This window comes from Haliotis cracherodii, unplaced genomic scaffold, assembly GCF_022045235.1.
Source record: "Haliotis cracherodii isolate W230 unplaced genomic scaffold, xgHalCrac1.p SCAF_13, whole genome shotgun sequence".
NCBI lineage: Eukaryota > Metazoa > Mollusca > Gastropoda > Lepetellida > Haliotidae > Haliotis > Haliotis cracherodii.
In genome coordinates this window covers 37616087-37638288 of record NW_027266268.1, presented here as the reverse complement: position 1 = coordinate 37638288, position 22202 = coordinate 37616087, and the positions used below count along the sequence as shown (strand labels likewise).

The window sequence follows — 22202 nt, the reverse complement described above, 5'->3', positions numbered from 1 at the left end:
ATTTGTAATTTGATATTTTAATAGTTGCACACCCGCATTCATGATGAACTAATGTTTAAAACAGGAGCCTCAGACTTGTCAGAAAATGAGCTTTTGCATATTATCAAGTTTAATGTTGTGGAGAGAGCTGCATGAAACGAGTTTGAGAAAGGGAAATTTGAACGGAGTAAGACTAAAGGGGAGGTAATTAATGTTAGTTTAGCAGGGGCACGACTTGCTCGGTAATTAAATTATTTCTCACTGACTTGTAAAAAATGTGGTCAATTTTCTGGATGGTTCATGTGTGTTCAATTACCCTTGAAAGTAAGATGAACTCTGTTGTGTAAAGGCTTCAGGAAACGTTTCCAATATCAGAGCTAGACCTGGAGTCAGTGAGTTGAGTGGACAGTGGGTTGGACGGTGGCTGAAGCTTTTAGTGAAGATGTGGATGTAATATTGGTGTGTCAATTGACTATGTTAGTTAAGAGTAATATTTTAACAGAAAGAAAGTTTGTCTTGGATGTGTGAAATGGAGACGCTCTTATCAAACATTGTGTGAAAATATATCTCACGGAAGCTGTGTGAGGACATCAGGACTGTTATGGACACTGTGAGATGTTGTACTGCTGAGTGCATGGCGAATACAACACATCTGACCATGGTGGTGATGATCGTTGTGCAGCTGCTCAGGAGGTGACTGGGGAAAAACAAGGATTTTGTGGAAACCTTTAACCGTTTTACTTACAGTTTGTTTGAGAAACAAGTTCGTGATTGTGCTTACTTATTGTTGTGTATTGAAAAATCCTGGAGAACTATTGTGGAACATTTCTAAAACACGCACAGCCAATGAGGACTTGATACACCTGGGTAAAAAACAGCCCTGTCCTGGACATTGGGAGACTTTCTCAGTGGATATTAGTCTTCTCATGAGTTCATTCTCATTCTCATTGTTAGCTGAGCTTATTCAACCGAAAGCCATTTTAAAGGCTTTGGCCTTGGATTAATGGCTAAAGTTGTAGATTATAGATTTATTCTTAGATCGAGGTCGTCGGAAGTTGACAGGGCATAAAGGACAAGTCCACTTTATGGAACTGTTGATTATTTTTCCTGACACTCTTGTTTGAGATCCACGGCAAGTTCATCCTCGTTGTGTTATGATACAGCTGGTGATTTGTTGTTTATTGGAGGTGTATGGCTGGAGCATCGCTCCCATATATGTAGGAAGCAGATAGGCTTCTGATAATGGTTTGGAGCAGGGTGTTTACACAGCGTGGACTGCCAGCACCATGAACTGTCAACATACTTCTTTGACTTCTTCAAGGACCTTGTACTTATTGAGATAAATATTTAGTCTCTCCAGTTGATGAAGCAGCAAGCTGACTAGGCCAAGTCATTTCTTGTAAACAGTGCAGCCTCATAGCCAGAACCCCTCTGGGAAAACAGGACCAACTGCATGTGCTGATGTTTGTACAGTTGTGAAGTTCTTGATGAGGAATATACTTGATTTATCGTGTGTTCGTGTCTAAGTAGTATTTGAAATCCCCTTGGTAAATGAAAGAATTGTTTTGGCAATTAAACATGGTTAAGTTTGACTAATGACTTGAAAGTTTCAGATGATGTGATATTTGCTAGATTTTAAAAAATCTTCAAAATAATTTTCATGATATAACGTTAGATTTATATGTAAGATACAAAATAATTCTATCGTTTGATCTGATTTTCAATTTTCTTTGATTTCTTCCTTTTTCTTTTTAAATGTTTTTCTTATCATTTGATGTTTTTCTTTCATGGTCTGTGAATGATGTGAAAACTCTTGATCCTCCTTGCCTTTCATGTGACGATAGTTCAGGTGCTTAAGAATCAGAAATGCTCTGTTAGGCATCTCCTGAGTTGGTAGAAGCCCCTCACCTCCACCTCGATATCTCGTCACAACTGTATAACTGATATAGATGGACACAGTCAAGCATTAGCAAAGGCAATGTGGGTCTTCAAGACCTCAAGGAATGGAGATTCCTGTATTCTGATATGAACAGCTGGGCTCCCAACCTGGCAGATAACTTCATTCGTAGGCAGGATGTATTTCGGAGCGTGGCACACGTCCCTATCACTGGCTACAGAACCTGCAAATGGCAAAACACTATAAGTTCAGATCTTGACTGTGAACCTGACATCCCATCGCCAGGACGACTAGCATAAGTGGAAAATTGGCGAGTTATTTGGTAGCTGAGTGAACATGTATTGTATATATAGAATGTGGGAACATGCCTGCTTGGCCACAATGGTGGAGCGGGAGGCTTGGGATGAGAGGATGTGAAACTCATACTGACGTCTGCTGCCTCCACTGATTGGTTGTTTGTGTTTTTATCCTGCAAACCTTTGTAAAAAACTTGGACGAAGAAGTTCAGTGATTGTGATAGATGATGATGTGTTGAGGTAGTGAATGTGTGATATGTTTTGACGGGAAGAAAACAGCTGATGACGGGATCGCCCACCTGAAAAAACACACCTTGGATATTCGTTGTTTCCCTGGATCGCTCTTCAGATACAAGCATGTTTTCCAGGTTTAAGAAATATGACGTAGGTAAGTTGATAATGTTAAGTCTCTCCTGCAACTGTTCCTGTCCCAGTAGCTCGTAATTGTATCATTCCTGGGAACATGGATGATGAGTTGGTGCACTCCGAGATGGGTGAGTGATGGGGGTAATGTGACGGCTTGCGCAGTCATCATGGTTTGTTGTTTAAGATGTGTCTAATGCCAGCCCTTCGCACTCAGGTGACAGAAGAAAAATAAGATTTGTGGAAAAAGTATTTAGTTAACGGTTTCTAAATATTCTGCAGGAATTGAAGCCTCTGGATTATTCACAGTTTACTCTTCTGTGGATTTAGGTGGCGGTATTGGTACACATCGGACGTTGTAGGTGAATTGTCTCTGCAGGTGTAATCTAGCACAAACATTGGTATTCTTGAGCCATCTGGTCGGACGGATGCAAGACATAGCTGTGTCGTCGTTATCATGTAAGTTGCACACTGGTGCAGGTTCAGGAATTGATTCGTGTGAGAGTGCAGGGGGACGTAAGTCTGCCCCTTCTCGGTGTGTTAATGAATGGGAGGCTGACGGGACTCATTACCAAGTAGCTTGACTTCTGCCTGTGATTACCGTTTGGATGAGGCATGTCAAGGTTTGTTATAGATATATACCTTGATTCTCGGAGTCTACATCTTGTAAGTAGTGTGTATTGATGTGATTCTCAGAGTCTACATCTTGTAAGTAGCGTGTATTGATGTGAAATAATTTTCTGAGACAGTCTATCTCCAGACTTCATTTCATGAGTCCATCTGAAAAACTTTACTTGTTAGGAAAATAGGGAGGCTACCTGCTCCAGTCTGATATGCTGTAATTCTCAGTGCAGAGTTGCCTCCCCTTGTAGTGCCAGGATCTACTCCCACATTTATCTGACATGATGCAAATGATAAGACTTCCTGTTGTTCACAGCGGCATTTAACCCAACTCACTCACTATTGAGAGAATGGGTTCCCCTGCTTGTTGCAAGAGCAGATTAAGATAAGACATGGTGGCTCCTCGCTTGCTGTAACAGGACATGGATCGGGTGGTCAGACTGTGTTGTTATGCTGATTGTGTATCACTGTGTCAGATGGATCGTTGCTCACATGATGAAAGATCCACTCACTCACTCACTCACCAAAACCCACTCACTCACTCACCCACAAGGCCAGGTGCTTATATTTTATGATCCAGGTGCTTGTATGTTATAATAATCCAGTACCATGGTGAGTGTATTGTTTAAGTAACAGCAGTAATGAGGTGTACACTTGAGTGACATTCTCCACTGATCAGCCTGTAGGCCAATTGCCTGCACACATGTGATGTAATCGGCAGCTACATGCTGCTATTCGGTGTGTGTCTTGGTGTTCAGTGGCTGGGGGCTGGCATACATTCTTAAAGGTTACCAGGACTATTTAGCACCAATACATTCGATTGAGTTTGTATTTCCTGAATACTGGTCAATTGTGGTCTGCAAGTTAGATTATTGTTCTCTAATTTACTTCAGTGGTCTCTAAGTTATATCATAGGTCTCTATGTTACATCGCTCTCTAAGTTAGATCAGTGGTCGATTGGTGGTCTGTGTTAGATAGATGGTCTGTAAGTTAGATCGGTGGTCTCTGTGTTATATCGGTGGTCTCTAAGTTAGAACGGTGGTCTCCAAGTTAGATCATTGTTCTCTTCTTAGAACATGGGTCATGTTAGGTCATTGTTCTCTAAGATCCATGGTCTCTCAGTTAGATCATTGTTCTCTAAGTTAGATTGGTGGTCTCTATGTTACATCGCTCTCTAAGTTAGATCAGTGGTCTATGTTAGATTGGTGGTCTGTGTGTTAGATTGGTGGTCTCTGTTATATTGGTGGTCTCTAAGTTAAAATGGTGGTCTCCAAGTTAGATAATTGTTCTCTATGTTAGAACAGTGGTCTTTATGTTAGATCATTGTTCTCTAAGATCGGTGGCCTCTCAGTTAGATCATTGTTCTCTAAGTTATATCAGTAGGCTCTAAGTTAGATCAGTGGTCTGTTAGATCGGTAGTCTCTAAATTAGGTAGGTGGTCTCCTCTAAGTTAGATCAGTAGTCTCTATGTTAGAACCTTCTCTAAGTTAGATCGGTGGTCTATGTAAGATTGGTTGTCTCTGTTAGATCAGTGGTCTCTTTGTTAGATTGTTGTTCTCTAAGTTAGATTGGTGGTCTCTGTGTTAGATCAGTGGTTTCTAAGTTAGATCGGTGGTCTCTTATGTTAGATCGGTGGTCTCTGTGTTAGATTGGTGGTCTCTATGTTAGATCAGTAGTCTCTTTGTTAGATCGGTAGTCTCTATGTTAGATTGGTGGTCTCTATGTTAGATCAGTAGTCTCTTTGTTAGATCGGTAGTCTCTATGTTAGATTATTGTTCTCTATGCTATATCAGTAGTCTCTATGTTAGATTGGTGGTCTCTATGTTAGATCAGGAGTCTCTTTGTTAGATCGGTAGTCTCTATGTTAGATCAGTAGTCTCTATGTTAGATCAGTAGTCTCTATGTTAGATTGGTGGTCTCTATGTTAGATCAGTAGTCTCTATGTTAGATTGGTGGTCTCTATGTTAGATTGGTGGTCTCTATGTTAGATTGGTGGTCTCTATGTTAGATTGGTGGTCTCTATGTTAGATCAGTAGTCTCTATGTTAGATCGGTAGTCTCTGTGTTAGATTGGTGGTCTCTATGTTAGATTGGTGGTCTCTATGTTAGATTGGTGGTCTCTATGCTATATCAGTAGTCTCTATGTTAGATCAGTAGTCTGTATGTTAGATTGGTGGTCTCTATGTTAGATCGGTAGTCTCTATGTTAGAACCTTCTCTAAGTTAGATCGGTGGTCTATGTAAGATTGGTTGTCTCTGTTAGATCAGTGGTCTCTTTGTTAGATTGTTGTTCTCTAAGTTAGATTGGTGGTCTCTGTGTTAGATCAGTGGTTTCTAAGTTAGATTGGTGGTCTCTTATGTTAGATCGGTGGTCTCTGTGTTAGATTGGTGGTGTCTATGTTAGATCAGTAGTCTCTATGTTAGATTGGTGGTCTCTATGTTAGATTGTGGTCTCTATGTTAGATTGGTGGTCTCTATGTTAGATCGGTAGTCTCTATGTTAGATTGGTGGTCTCTATGCTATATCAGTAGTCTCTATGTTAGATCAGTAGTCTCTATGTTAGATTGGTGGTCTCTATGTTATATCAGTAGTCTCTATGTTAGATTGGTGGTCTCTATGTTAGATTGGTGGTCTCTATGTTAGATTGGTGGTCTCTATGTTAGATTGGTGGTCTCTATGTTAGATCAGTAGTCTCTATGTTAGATCAGTAGTCTCTGTGTTAGATTGGTGGTCTCTATGTTAGATTGGTGGTCTCTATGTTAGATTGGTGGTCTCTATGCTATATCAGTAGTCTCTATGTTAGATCAGTAGTCTGTATGTTAGATTGGTGGTCTCTATGTTAGATCGGTAGTCTCTATGTTAGATTGGTGGTCTCTATGTTAGATCAGTAGTCTCTTTGTTAGATCGGTAGTCTCTATGTTAGATTGGTGGTCTCTATGTTAGATCAGTAGTCTCTTTGTTAGATCGGTAGTCTCTATGTTAGATTATTGTTCTCTATGCTATATCAGTAGTCTCTATGTTAGATTGGTGGTCTCTATGTTAGATCAGGAGTCTCTTTGTTAGATCGGTAGTCTCTATGTTAGATCAGTAGTCTCTATGTTAGATCGGTAGTCTCTATGTTAGATTGGTGGTCTCTATGTTAGATCAGTAGTCTCTTTGTTAGATCGGTAGTCTCTTTGTTAGATTGTTGTTCTCTATGCTATATCAGTGGTCTCTATGTTAGATTGGTGGTCTCTATGTTAGATCAGTAGTCTCTTTGTTAGATCGGTAGTCTCTATGTTAGATTGTTGTTCTCTATGCTATATCAGTAGTCTCTATGTTAGATTGGTGGTCTCTATGTTAGATTGGTGGTCTCTATGTTAGATCAGTAGTCTCTATGTTAGATTGTTGTTCTCTATGCTATATCAGTAGTCTCTATGTTAGATTGGTGGTCTCTATGTTAGATTGGTGGTCTCTATGTTAGATCAGTAGTCTCTATGTTAGATTGTTGTTCTCTATGCTATATCAGTAGTCTCTATGTTAGATTGGTGGTCTCTATGTTAGATTGGTGGTCTCTATGTTAGATCAGTAGTCTCTATGTTAGATTGTTGTTCTCTATGCTATATCAGTAGTCTCTATGTTAGATCAGTGGTCTCTTTGTTAGATCGGTAGTCTCTATGTTAGATTGGTGGTCTCTATGCTATATCAGTAGTCTCTATGTTAGATCAGTAGTCTCTATGTTAGATTGGTGGTCTCTATGTTAGATCAGTAGTCTCTATGTTAGATTGGTGGTCTCTATGTTAGATCAGTAGTCTCTATGTTAGATTGGTGGTCTCTATGTTAGATTGGTGGTCTCTATGTTAGATTGGTGGTCTCTATGTTAGATCGGTAGTCTCTATGTTAGATTGGTGGTCTCTATGCTATATCAGTGGTCTCTATGTTAGATCAGTAGTCTCTATGTTAGATTGGTGGTCTCTATGTTAGATCAGTAGTCTCTATGTTAGATCAGTAGTCTCTATGTTAGATTGGTGGTCTCTATGTTAGATCGGTAGTCTCTATGTTAGATCAGTAGTCTCTATGTTAGATCAGTAGTCTCTTTGTTAGATCGGTATTCTCTATGTTAGATTGTTGTTCTCTATGCTATATCAGTGGTCTCTATGTTAGATTGGTGGTCTCTATGTTAGATTGGTGGTCTCTATGCTACATCAGTGACCTCTATGTTAGATCATCAATGGTCCGGAGTTCAATCCCTGGCTGTGTCATACCAAAAGACGTAAAAAGATGGTACTTGTTGTTACCCTGTCTGGCACTCGGCATCAAGGGGTTAAAACAAGGACTGGTCGGCTTGGAGTCAGTATACTGTGTCTGAGTGGGGTATTCATGTTAAACTGCGGCATGGTATCTCAGTGAGCTAGCTATATATAATCGGAATTAGTGTGGATGAGTACAAGCACGAACACGCACACACATATACATGCATGCACGTCACTATATAAGTAATCTTGATCGTGACATTGAATCCCATGTCACCTGACGTCACATTTATCTTTCGGGGATATATCCTCGTAATGCTCTACCCTGAATATTTATTATGTTCTAGGGAACTCAATAGTCTGGATAAATCTGTTTGTGAACTTAACTTTCATCTGATCCTGATGTGTCAATATGACCACGAACCGTATAATCACCTACTATGGCCGAGATTAGGCAAGTCTAACTATTTGGTAGTTTATCTACCTATGTAAGATTGGAGTCTCACCTTGCTGTAATGTATCACTGCTTTAGTACTTGTTGTTTGCTGAGATCTGTCCCGATGTCTAGGACAGGGATTAGTGTATTGAAACTGACCCTCTCAGTAAAAACTCGATACTCTGTGCACAGTACCAGAGCAAAAGCAGAATGAACCAGTTGGTCGTCTAGGTAACCTGGTACATGTAACCCCTTCATAAGAAAGCCAGTGTATATCAGAAGCAAAGTATTAAAGTATTCAAGATAAGGTTCAGAACCAGGTCTAGAGTCAAAAAGTGATATCAGCTCTAACTGTGGTAAGCCTCTGTTAGTTAGGCCGTGATCTCTAAATTAGATAGGTGGTTTTTGAGTTAGATCATTGTTCTCTAAGTAATATCAGTGGTTTCTCTAAGTTAGATCAGTGGTCTCTAGGTTAGATCTGTTGTGTCTAAGTTAGATCAGTAGTCTCTAAGTTAGATCAGTGGTCTCTAAGTTAGATAGGTGATCCTTAACTTAGATTGGTGTTATCTACATCAGATCGGTGGTCTCTAAGTTAGATAGGTGATCCTTAACTTAGATTGGTGTTCTCTACATAAGATCGGTGGTCTCTAAGTTAGATTGGTGGTCTCTAAGTTAGATCAGTAGTGCCTAAGTTAGATCGTGATCTCTAACGTAGATCATTGGTCTCTAAATTAGATCAGTAGTCTCTGTACGAGAGTGAGTTTGGGCTGTTGTAGTGCTGAGATAATATCCTTGTCATTCAAATATTGATACATATTTTATGAATATTCATACTTTGTGGAAGCAGGTGCTTGTATGTATCAGAGCTAGCCATTTGTTGAAGCTTTTTGCCTTTTGGTATGCTTCAGTGCTACTAGGGGTCTTGAGTACTTGGGGTCTCGAATACAAGGGGTCTGGACTAATAGGGTTTGGACTACAAGGGGTCTGGACTACTAGGGTTTGGACTACAAGGGTCTTGACTACAAAGGGTCTAGACTACAAGGGGTTTGGACTACAGGAGCTCTGGAAGACAAGGATTCTGGACATTTCAAGGGGTTTGGCCTACAAAGGTTCTGGACTACAAGGGGTTTGGAATACTAGGGTTTGGACTACAAGGGTCTGGACTACAAAGGGTTTGGACTACAAGAGTTTGGACTACAAGGGGTCTGGACTACAAGGGGTCTGGACTACAAGGGGTTTGGCCTACAAAGGCTCTGGACTACAAGGGGTTTGGAATACAAGGACTCTGGACCGAAAGCCGTCTTGATTAACAGGATTGGAGCTAACGAGATGTCACTGGATGACCATTCATCCTAATAATGATTACACTGGCAAACAATGTAAGGAAGAACACCTTTCTTCTTGCCTGAAGCCCTGTGCTTGTGACCACATGGAGAAGATTCAGATTTCTTGGTGCTTGGACAAGGATTGTTGATCATTAGGAACTAACTTCAAGATGCTTTTGTGAATGTAAAATCTGGTGTGCATACTGAGTAAATCCACACACATATTGAAGTCAGTTCTTGAAAGTGAATACATCGCGACAGATTAACTATAGTAATATGAAAGAATCGGGTGAATATAAAACAGTCTGAAAGGGAGACAACTCATACTGTTGTGACGTTTGTGTCATGAAGCCTATATAGGCACCCTTAGATATGTTTTCAAACTGTATGCCACTAAGCAACAAAGAGATATGCTCCCCCTGGTGGTGAATGATCGGAGATACAGGGATCTATCTAGACCTGCTTTGAGGTTGATCTGCAGCAAATGCAAATACAAATGCAGCAAATTCCTAAATTGAAATATAATTCCCAATTCATGTTATTAAACTTATGGTGTGGCTTTTGTTCCATTATCTTAATATTCTATATTTCATGTTCATGTAAATGTGTCTGTGTATATTGGAGTATATATAAGTACTTAACCAACATTTACAACAATGGTGAGCATACATAGACTTTCAAGGGACTGAGCATGTTCCGAGGAAGGCGAGAACAAGTCCTTATACTCTTCGGACCAACCGATATTCCGGACCAATTTTTATACAAACTTACAGCATCACATTCCGTGACTCAGTCATTGCAGATGACGATTTTGTGAAAATGATGTAAATGAACTATTGATTTTCTATATCTTGCATGATCAAAGTCTTTGCACCGTATTCATTCCAGAATAAAATCTCACCTCTTGTGATCTATTGTTTCTGAGAATGTTTCTATTGAACTAAAAGAGTTTGTAATTTAGAAGAACATGGGTTTTGCAGCTTATTTATATTCCAACTGCTGTAGATCAAACCAATATACAGAACCCGAGTGCGACATTGTACTGTGTTGTTGTGCAATGTCCGATCAATGCATGACATTTGGGACCTTATTTACCATTGCTGGGTGATAGGGTTGTTTTCTAAGCTTTCACCTTCATACAGTCAACATGGGTCTGGAGACACTTGCTCCAAAAGCATATGTACATGGAGCTGGGGAACGTGTTGGTGTCTTTACTTTGTTCGTGAGGCAGCAGTCTGTGGCAATACGTTACTGTAAGTTATATACCAGTGGGGATTCCAGGCTAGAACTTGCTTGATGTGTGTCATTGTATCCCAAATGTGTAGATCGATGCTCATGATGTCAATCACTGTTTTGTGTGGTCCAGACTTGATTATTTACAGGATGCCATCATATGGCTGGAATATTGTTGATTGTGGGGTTAAAAACAACAAACAGAACAAACAAACAAACAATATAGGTGACCAAATGAATTGAGCGTTGTGGCTTGGGGACTTGGTTGATAGCATGTGCTTATACCTCGATGGTGTGGATCATTGCTAACAATTTCAATAACTGGTTTGTCTGGTCCAGACACAATTAATTACTATTTACAGCTGGACTATTGCTGTTTAAACAACATACCAAATGAAAAAGCAAAAATTGTATGTTTCTGTATGTTACTGTTATGCATGGTGGGTGTGACTGACTGTGACTAATTTTGTTGTTCCTTTGTCCACAGCCTCGGCGGAGAGCTTCTTCAAGAGCAGGACATTCCAGATCAGAAATGAGAGCCTGCCAGGTGAGTTGTCTCCCCTTAGACTAGCCAGCGTTAATGGCTGGGTTAGTGTTTTATGACTTGTCTTTTTAGGCAAATTCTTTAAGAATCATGATGTAGTAAGTAAATAGTTCTTTATTTTAATAAGGAACTTTTTAGCTAGTATTGTTGGTCTTTTACTTTGATGCTGAGTATTAAGAGTGTTTGAGTGAGTGAGTATGGTTTAACGCCACTTTTAGCAATATCCCAGCAATATCACGGCGGGGGACACCAGAAATGGGCTTCACACATTGTACCCATGTCGGGAATCGAGCCCGGGTCTTCAGCGTGACGAGCGAACGCTTTAACCACTAGGCTACCCAACCGCTCTAGGAGTGTTTGAAGTGCCCAAAAGAAAATTCCACTGTCATATGTGACCAAGGAGACTGTCTGTCTCTGGTCTTCAAGCATTCCATGTTATTATAGGCCCCTATACCATTGTTTGGGTCACTGCTGGCACAGGTACTACAGAAAGACCCTGTGGTGATGCTGGGTTCGAATAGGTCCCCACCAACCTGTGCTGGTCGCAAGAGGCGACTACAGGGAGCGGTTGGTCAGACTCAGTGATTCGGTTGATTGTCATTTTACTCTAACAGCGTGGATCGTTGACCACAATATCGATCACAGGATTTTCTGGTCCAGATTAGATTATTTACAGGCCACCATCATATAGCTGGAATACTGCTGATTGTGGGGTTAAAATACAGCAAAGAAACTGTGGTACATTTGCATGTAAATGCCCTGACAACCCCAGTACCACGTGCTTGTTGTCAGAGCGGAATTAATAGGGATGTCAGGCCCAGGCATTGGTGTGACCCGTGAAGACCTGGCGACAGAATAGGTCTTCAACAACCCATGCTTGCCTTAAGAGGCGACTAACAGGATCGGGTGGTCAGGCTCGCTGACTTAGTTGATGCATGTCACTGTATCCCAATTGCGTATCCCGATGCTAGTGATGTCAATCACTGGATTGTCTTGTCCAGACTCGATTATTTACAGGCCGCCGTCATGTATCTGAAATATTGCAGAGTGTTGGGTTAAACAACAAACAAAGCATCGATGGCGTGAAACTATACTAATACATTCAGCAACCTGGACCTGACTCGATTATTTTCTGGCTTTTTAAGAATTAACTTCAAGGTTTTTGCATTTTAGGAAACCCATAAAAAACCCAGTGTTCACACTGTGTAAACCTTGTTAATAATAACTTCACAGATAGTTTTAATCATTTACATAAAAAACTGTATACAAAGATATGAAATCAGTAACATCGATCGGTAACCACACTCTTTGATAATGTGACACAAATCCTGCCCATTCTGTTATCAGCCAATCAGGAAACAGTAGTCCAATAGTGGGAGTGGCCTTATTTATTTTTGGTTATTGGAAACAAACATTAGTTGCTTGGCGAGATAATCAAATGCCATAGAATCAGTTTTACTTTATTTATTGTGATAAAGGCTAGTATTGATGCCTGTGGCTTTAAACAACCATCTCTCGCTATCATTATCTTGGACACGCGTACTTAACGTAATGCTATTAGGTAAACAAACATGAAAGGCATGACAGCGTAGATTGTGTCTCACTGGTCACCAATTGTTGCTCACATTATCAACCCCTGGTTCTTCAGGCCCAGACTGACACATTCTCATGTCCATCATAAGGGGTTAGCTCTAAAACTAGGAATGGAAAATATAAGAACTACAGAAAAAGGAGTAGTAAAAGCAGCCGTCTGAGTTTGTTTTCTTGTTAGGGAGACAAGCCGCTCCTAACACGAATATTTTAGGAGCCAAACATAACTTTTTAGGAGCCAACAGATATCTAAAACAGATATTGTCACCAGTTACGTTTACTTTTAGGTAGCCAAGTGGCGAGCAGTAGATAAATTTAAGTCGCCAATCAAAGATTTAGGTTGCATTTGGTCTCTAAAATGGTCGCTACTTATAGGGCTGAAAAGTAGGCCACATGGTGATATACACCATGTCAGATATCAAAGTAATGATGCATTACATGACTCCCAGTTAATTACCAATCCGTGAAGTCAAACATCTTTCATGCAGCGTACTCCGACACTTTGTATCTGATAGCTTGTAATCCTCTTATGATCTGAAAACTGGATCCGATTCCATGCGAGTTCCAGGCACAGTTTTAGTAGACCTCAGAGGGAGCTGGTTCACTCGTAGCATCGTTAACATGTGCATGTCTGAACACGACTCACTGAGCTACAGACCAGTTCAAATAACTGAGCTGTGTTACAACGATCTGTGTTCTGCTTACATGTTCTTCATCGTAAACAGAATTTCAGAAAGTCTTTGCAATAAAAATCAGCATGCATGCCAAGATTTTGGCTTTGTGATAAGTAATATTGTGTGTATGCGTTACATTTGTTGCATATGGTTGTCATGGAAACTGTAACCTAAATGCATTTGAGCTCATATTGTAATGATATATGATATTTTTATGGTGAAACTCGAGGCAGCTGGATTGGGGGGAAATGTATTTAAAGGTTGAATTTATTCAGTAAAAACATCCCCCCTTACATTTGGTAGTTTGACAGTGATAAGTGCATTGTTATGTTTGGTTAAGTTCCTGTGGAGTATGCCATTATTTGTATTAAAATGAACAGTGCAGAGTTTATTTTAGGTTGCACCATTGCGCCATTGGCGCATTCAATTTGGAGATGGTCATGTTTGTTTGATAAGCATTTCTTAGAAGTAGACGGATGACAAAGTAGATACAATTTATGTGAAGGCCTTTATAGTAAATAAAGAAGTTGTTATCCATTGTGTCTACTTCGTGTTTGATTTAATTCCAACTTTAATAAAACAAATGAAATATCCTGATATCAGAACAGTGTAAGTTTGTTTTAACCTTGTTAAACTCCAATTCTGCTTTACGTTGAACATGGTTGGGGGGTCTGTGTTTAGCTTTGTATGGAGCCGTATCACGGTTTTGTACACTGCACACTGTATGAGTTATAATAATACACAGTGAATGCCCATGAAATACTGAGGTAACTGCACCAAACATTCCTTATCAAGCTCGGTGATTGGTCTATTTCACCAGAAGTAGCCAATCGTATTTCAAGATGCATATATTTCCATGACATTGGCATGATGACCGAGCTGTCATCGGTCAAACAGCTGGCCAGGATATTTTCATTCTCGTTGAGGAAATGAAAAGCAATTGATAATCACGACAAAACAGATACTTTTAAGGAAGTGTCCATATTTTGTAAAGTTAGCTATCAAGTGAGGACCCCGGGACAAAGTATACACCGAGGGTGTTTCAAGGGAATTGGCTTGAACTTACCATGGCTTAGACTGTCAGAAGATCTGACTAATGGGAATGATGTATCATCTATGTTTCCAGCAATATCCCATCAAATTCCTGATTGGCCCACATTTTGGGGGGTAACTTGTATGTGGGCCGTGGGGTCCACCTTTCCTCAAGTTCAGAATGAACAGGGCTGTGGATTCAGATTCCAAACCAAACTTATTTTAGTCTTTGATAGACATTAGGAGGTAGAAGAACATTAAGTGAGTGAGTGAGTGAGTGAGTGAGTGAGTGAGTGAGTATGGTTAAAATTACGCCGCTTTTAGCAATATTCCAGCAATATCACGGCAGGGGACACCAGAAATGGGCTTCACACATTGTACCCATGTCGGGAATCGAACCCGGGTCTTCGGAGTGACGAGCGAACGCTTTAACTACTAGGCTACCCGACCGCCCCTGAAGAACATGAAGACATGGAACTATAATGGATAGCAACCATTCTGTTAACTTGAAGACGGGGCAAGAAGTAGCGCTGAAACGTGTAACAGACAAGAAAGAAGTTGTTATTCATACAAGTTTCATGTTCTTACAACCTTTTTTTGGCGTGTATTTTTAAATCTATTGACATTTCTGTGCTATGAATGATACATATTACCTAGGTTGTGCATCAGCTTACTGCAGTACAAGCCTTGGTTATCTGCAATAATGATGTTATCAGCCATGCTATAACTGATATACTGTTGCAGGCAGCTTCAAACTCATCTCATACTGCAAGAGAACTAAGTCTCAATGTTAATCAGAATTTATGTGGAAAGTTTAGGTTATTTTCCTACCTATACATGCTACCTGACATCAAAATGGTAACTAAGGTAATTGTTGCTACTTTGAAAAGATATCTAGCCCCAAATCTTGTTGCAATTGCCACTCAGATGTTGCTTCCAGCCATCTTGGCTGTATGTTGTTTGTGAGTGAGTATTGATTTATGTCGCTTTTAGCAACATTCCAGCATTATCACGGCGGTGGACACCATCTTGGCTGTATTTTGTTTGTGAGTGAGGTTTTATGCCGCTTTCAGCAACATTCCAGCAATATCACAGCAGGGGACACCAGAAATGGGCCTCACACATTGTACCCATGTGGGGAATTGGACCCAGGTCTTTGGCGTGAGAAGCGAACGCTTTGACCACTAGATTAACCCACTGCCCCTCAGTGTATATATACATGTAGAATGTCCTTGTTATTGGTATATCACACAAATGTAGTGTGTATCAGATTTAAGTATATGCAATATGCAAATGCTGTTTATAAGTTTATTCTTGGCGTGAACAGTGTACTCAGCTAATACTAGAGATTTGACAGAATTATATGTAGAGATAAAGTATAAGATAACAGAATTGTTTTCTTGGAGAAAATGATCTTTTAAACCTTTTCAGTAAAATTACCCTACATACACCTCTGAGCAATTTATTTTTTGTATAAAATGTAATGCAATACGTCCCCAGTTCAACATACTAACTTCCCGAAAGGAATTCAAAGTGAGCTGTGGAATCTGAGTTTTATGACACAGTGAAGAAATATCTTTCTTTTCATGTCAAAAGCTTTCATGTGATGTCTTGTTACTTGTGGACATCAAAGCGATGGAGTGGACAGGCCACAAAGGTGACCCGTAACAGGATATAGTTACCTGCAATTAAGGAGGCAGTATGCTCAGGTAGGGTTTGCCAGGTGTTACATGGCCGGAACTTTGATGTCAAGTATCACCAGTTGCGGTATCATTAGTTTGGCCCGACTCTTTTTTATAAGACTTGGTTTACGAATCTGACAACTTCCCAAAAATGGAAATGTGAAATAAGAATAAAACAAAATGAAAAACAATGTGAAATAAGTAAAACAGAGACAGTGGACGAGGTCTAAGGTGTGACGAGCGAACACTTTAACCACTAGGCTACCCGACCGCCCCACACTCTATGGACAAACAACAGAAAATGGTATTTGTGCCAAATTTATATCACGATCACATTTTTTACAGATAAATACATCTCACTTTTTAGAAAGCTTTTTTATGGGTCTGATCTACATTTAATTTGTATGATAAATAACAAATTTTTCACAGTGTTCTGATTAAATCTGTATTTGGCATTAATTGCGATGCAAAATTTTCAAGTAGTGATCTGTAAGAGGAATACGTATGTAAGAATGATGAGCTAACATTTTCAATGTGCCAATTTTGAAGGTAATGATTGCAAAACAAATCTGTGATGAAATGTTGAGTATTCCCCTCTGAAACCTGCCCGTGATTCATCACAGATGTTATTCCACCCCATCCACCATCGTATACAAGATCCAAGAATACTTGTGAAAAGCAGGGTGGCCGGGTAGCCTAGTGGTTAAAGCGTTTGCTCGTCATGCCGAAGACCCAGGTTTGATTCCCGTCATGGGTACAATGTGTGAAGCCCATTTCTAGTGTCCCCTGCCGTGATATTGCTGGAACATTGCTAAAAGCGGCCCAAAATCAAACTCACTCACTTACTCACCACTTGTGAAAGGCTTACCCTTATGTGTGACAGTGAGAAGGTCCTATAATCATTAACATCCATCTGATCACCTTGCAGAGAGGAAGAATCATACCAATATTCCACCTTTCTGGAAACATTGTGTCAACTACTGTTTTAAAAATTCACTCTAAATATAGGTGAGGTGAAATTGGGTTTAACGGCGCGTCCAAGATTATTGCACTTATATAGCGACGTGCATGCACGTGTTTGCGTGGCTGCTTGTACTAGTCCGGACTGATGCCGATTTATAGTGCTAGCTCACTAAGATACCATGCCGCAGTTTAACATGAATACCCCACTCAGACACAGTATACTGACTCCGAGCCGACCAGTCCTTGTTTTAGCCCCTTTATGCCGAGCGCCAGACTGGGTAACTTAAAGTACCGTCTTTTAACGTCTTTTGGTATGACGCGGCTGGGGATCGAACCCCGGACCTTCCGCTCTCCGGGCAGATGCTCTACCACAAGACCACGGAGGCGGCCTCTAAATATAGACCATTACTATGAATATATCTGAAAATATCTGGGGTGCAACATCAAGCCTTTCCAATCAATCAATCAATCAATCAATCAATCAAGTTTATTTCATATTTCAGGCCACATGGCCCATAGTACAGGTGTAAGATAATTTATATTTTAGGTCACATGTCCATAGTGTTACATCTGTGTCGATCTCATTTTAAATAATTGACATACATGTAAATCTTTCAAACGGAGTACATTGATATCAGAGGAGTTCTATAAATTTGCAAATGTAATTCAACCTTAATAATATTTCTGTAATAGTCTTTCCCACCTCCAGTGAGACAATTGGTGTTCTAATTTCGTCAGCTGTAGCATCTGGGCTACTACAATTAGCTCACTATTCAGACTCCTGTATGAAATGATGTACTGGTATCCAAACCATATGAATGACCTGATGAAACGGAATTGACAATGTCCTAACAATAAGGAGACATTTTGTGTATAGGATTGATATCACCCTGAACCCTTGAACAATCTTATATTGACTTTATCTTATTCAGAAACAACTTATAATTGTATGCACTACACGGACATCTTTAATCATTGACAACCCTCGACTTGAATAATGACTGCTTATCGGAAAATATAAATAATGAAAGTTCGTTTTTGAATACAATTATTCAGCAACTTTCCTGTTTAAGGGACCAGTGAAGATCCAGGACAGAATAGGTCTTCAGCAACCCATGCTTGTCATAAAAGGCGACTGTGCTTGTTGTAAGAGGCGACTAACGGGATCGGGTGGTCAGGCTCGCTGACTTGGTTGATGCATGCTATCGTATCCCAATTGTGTGGATAGATGCTCATTATGTCAATCACGGGATGGCCTGGTCCAGACTCGATTATATCAACAGACCGCCGTCATATAGCTGGAATATTGCTGAGTGGGACGTTAAACAACAAACCAACCAAATCCTGTTTAAAGTATACAGTGAAACTGATTTAGACAAATATACTTATTAGCTTTGGCTTTGATAGATTCTCGTGCAAGCCATAGTGGCACTTCTTGCCGAGTCGGTACTCCAGGTCCTGATTGGAAGAGAGAGCCAGCATGATGGAAAACTTCAGCTGATTTACCAGCTGCTGCCCCGACACTGTGAAGCAGTATTGCCATGAAAGAATCTAGAATAGCTTGAGTATCTTCAGATTGTAACTGCTAAACTCTTTCCGTTCTGAATCCATTCCAATTATCAATCCGCTGTATCTGATTAGGTTCTCTCCAACTGTTTATAACCTACATCTACCTGTTGCTTACTTTACCAGCCACTGATCTCAATCTGAGGAACACCTGATAGTAAGATGGTGGGACTCAGGCCTAGAATGTACAATAAAATCATTTACTGTCTAAATATACTTACGGCACTGTCTTACTTCACTCTTGCTTGACAATGGTATTAGGATCTAGGATGTCGCATCATAATAGAATAAAGAAGTTGTCATCCCTAAAAAAATATCTTGTCTTTACTTTTTTTTACCAATTTGTAAAACTGCCAATAAAACAGTACTGAATAAACTTATGGAAACAAGAACATGTAACCAAGCACACTAGTACCATGGCAACCAATACGAGTGAAAGACTTTCCTCACTTTCTCCCATTTACAATGTGAATACTATGAGATGTCTAACAATGTTAATCAAACTTAAAAAAACCCATGGTTTACATATCTGATGAAATGTGAATGAAAAAATGAAAAGCTTTTTATTATTCTGCTGGTAAGAAAAGTTATAAAACTCATATATGAACTATTTGAACTGTCACCATCAATATAAAAAAATTATTTGAAATACTATAATTAAAAAAAGGTGCAACAATTTAAAACAAATCGCTTTTCTCCCACCTCTGCTTTTGTATTTTCTGTCTATGTAATATTTTAAGAAAATAAATATATATATTTGAGAATTTAATTTAATTTAAAAAATTATTTTTACCTACTTTCCGACCAGAAATCTTGGGCTTAAAATCTGTAAACTTGAAAAAATAGCAACTCTGGCCTTCTTTACAGTAATATTCTGTGTAGGCCTTTCTTTAATGAATGCAACTACATAACACTGTACTGATCATTCAATGATGAAATATCAAAACTTTGTCACTACATCGACTTAACAAAACAAATGTATTTCGGTAATTACCGTATTCGATGTAATAAGCGCCCACGGCGATATTTGCTGATATATTGGCTAGTGAACAAGCCCAATTTGCATCCCTTCCGATTGATCAATGTACACAAGACTTATTTATTCGGTATAATACGCACACGTTTGTTATATGCACCCTTATTTATGGTCAATTAAAATCTGGAAAAAATATCTGTCTTACATAAACATGTCAGACTGTCAGCATAAACAACAAAATTTATCTCTCAACTATGATTTTTTTCACCAAAATAATATTCTAATAAGAGCCCCCTATTTCTAATTTTGAGAGCGCCCCGGGCGCTTATTATGTCGAATACGGTATGTTCCGCGGTTATAGTTGAATAAAAAGTTCTGTTACTGTTACTTGAGATAAATCTGCACGGTACGGTGCCGACAATAACGCTATCACTGTAAGTCATCCCTGGGAGTAGCCGTAGTTGGAGAAACGGGATCCTGCCTCATGCTGTCGCAGTGGGAGGGCAATCTCATTAAAATCCCATATTTTACTCTGATACATTTCCTCTCTGGGTGAAGATCTGAGGACACCTGTATAGGAGGTCGCGTCAGGTGAACTTTCTAATCAGCCAATCAGCATCGAGACTTCTAATTTCTTGGAACCAGGGATCAGAGTATTTAGGAAGGTACATCTGATTTCTGTGTCTTGAAAACAAGTACAATCAAGGAAATCTGAATGTGATTCAATTTGTTGTGGATATTTTATACATCGTCTGTGAACACCATGACATCTACACCCCACGGTTACAGTCGAGGGTATATTCATGTTCTATAGTGATTTTCTTTGTCAGAGATCAAAATTTCATAATTGAGGAGGTAAAAATTTGAGCCAAATTGTTTCAGAAAGAAGCATCTGATTAGCTCAAGAACTACCTCATTTTGATTGGATCAACGTTTGCTCAAGGTTCATCAGACTTTCTATGGAGGTGTCCTCATATCTTGATGCAGACGCGCGGGGGGCACGGGTGGCCCAGTCGTCTAAGGCGCCGCGATTCGCTGTGCAGAGTTGCATCCCTTGGGCACGCCAGAAACCTATCATTGTGGGTTCGAATCCCGGTTCGCTCCGATTATGTTTAATAGGTTTGTCAGCACCATACCCGTGCTCGTGGGTTTCACCGAAGTAGTAAATGTATGAGATCTGCATCACTTCGGGCTTTCCTCCCACATTAAGCTGACATGCCGTGATATAACTGGAATACTGTTAAAAGCGGCATTAAACCCAACTCACTCACTCACTGATGCAGACACAGAGTAAAATATATGAAAACCTGTGTGTGCTACTTCTGTTGAACTGACCAACAGTGACAAATTGGGCTGATATGTCATTTCATTCTTAACACAATCCAACATAATCAAATAACTTCTCGATGAACAAATACAAAATCTGAAATGTTTTTTTATTTTAATTGTTTTTCTCCCACCTTGTGATTATTCATAAAACATTCTGTAAGCCAAGAAATAAAGTCTGTCCCTACCTGACAGGTTAGACACAGGCTGGCTGCTGTACCTGGTCAGATAGTCAGTTAGAGTTGCCTCCCTTTAGCTATGTCCTGGGACCAGGGTAAGAAAACACCAGGGTGATAGCAGGTGATGGAAGTTGCGGGAATCAGGGACTGGGGCAGTGTCAGGTAGGTCAGCTTTGTTAGACACACAGGTAACAGGTTACCTGTGCAAGGAGAGAAGGACTTAAAACATGGCTTTGTCAGGAAGGGAACACTGGTGAGTGTGCTATTGTGATTTAGGTTCTGACATTGTTGTGTATGTTTTGTCTTTAAGTTGAATTGCTGTCATAAACAAAGTCGTTGGCTTGAAGTCAGATGCAGGAATGTAGGTGACAAGTAAATATAAAGTATCTCGGCCATACATTATATTTTTGAACTTACTAAGTCATAGGTCAAGATGTGTCGAACAACAGCTTACTTACAATTGGAGATTTAACGTGCCCTTTCTGACATTAAGCATATTTCGCACACGGGCTGGCCAGGCCATTTAGTGAGATTGCCAAGGAGGGTGTGATCTAAATTGGCATTGACATTATATGAACTTGATTTTTTTGGTGGAGATTTAGACAGAGGTTCTTACTGCATATAAGTGTACACAGGAGAATCATGTATTGTGATTGGCTAGTAATCAGACACTCATATAATACAGACTGACTTGTGTTATTTTCCTGAAAGTTTGTGTTGGTGCAGGTTAAAGTGGTTGTGTTTATTCTGTGGGAACAATAGGTGTAGGTAATTAGTGGCTCGTTGTACACATCATGTCATTCTACCTGTCTGTCCGCTGCATTGTGTGCACAGGTAGGCTCGTCACGTTCAGGTGATATAAATACGCTCAGGTGAGGGGAGGGAGGCAAATATAAACTTTTATCCTGGACATTGTGCTGCTGGGTGCCATATGTATTTCAGGGTGTGGTGTGGGAATGTTTTCTGACATGTGCTGCAGATTTGGGGATAAATATTTACCTCACTCGCTCGCTCACTCACTCACTCACTCACTCACTCACTCACTCACTCACTCACACACACACACACACACACACACACACACACACACACTCACTCACTCACTCACTCACTTCCCACTCACTCACTCACTCACTCACCCATTCACCCACACTCAGAATAAGGTATGTTGAGTTTAACATTGAATTTCGAAAGAAATTGATGTTGTTAAGCCACAATAATAAAGGGAATTTATTGTCTCAGTACGGTATTTTATTATTATAGGTAATAAATGAATAATAATAATGTATG

At 39.9% G+C, this 22202-nt stretch overlaps 1 protein-coding gene across 1 annotated transcript in view; it reads left to right on the top strand.

Moving 5' to 3' along the window:
• Positions 1-22202, top strand: part of LOC139459899 (ras GTPase-activating protein nGAP-like) — a 288254-nt gene that overhangs the window by 99238 nt on the left and 166814 nt on the right. The window contains exon 4 of the mRNA XM_071241619.1: positions 10868-10927. Coding sequence (XP_071097720.1) covers positions 10868-10927 — 60 coding nt within the window. The remainder of the gene's footprint in view (positions 1-10867; positions 10928-22202) is intronic.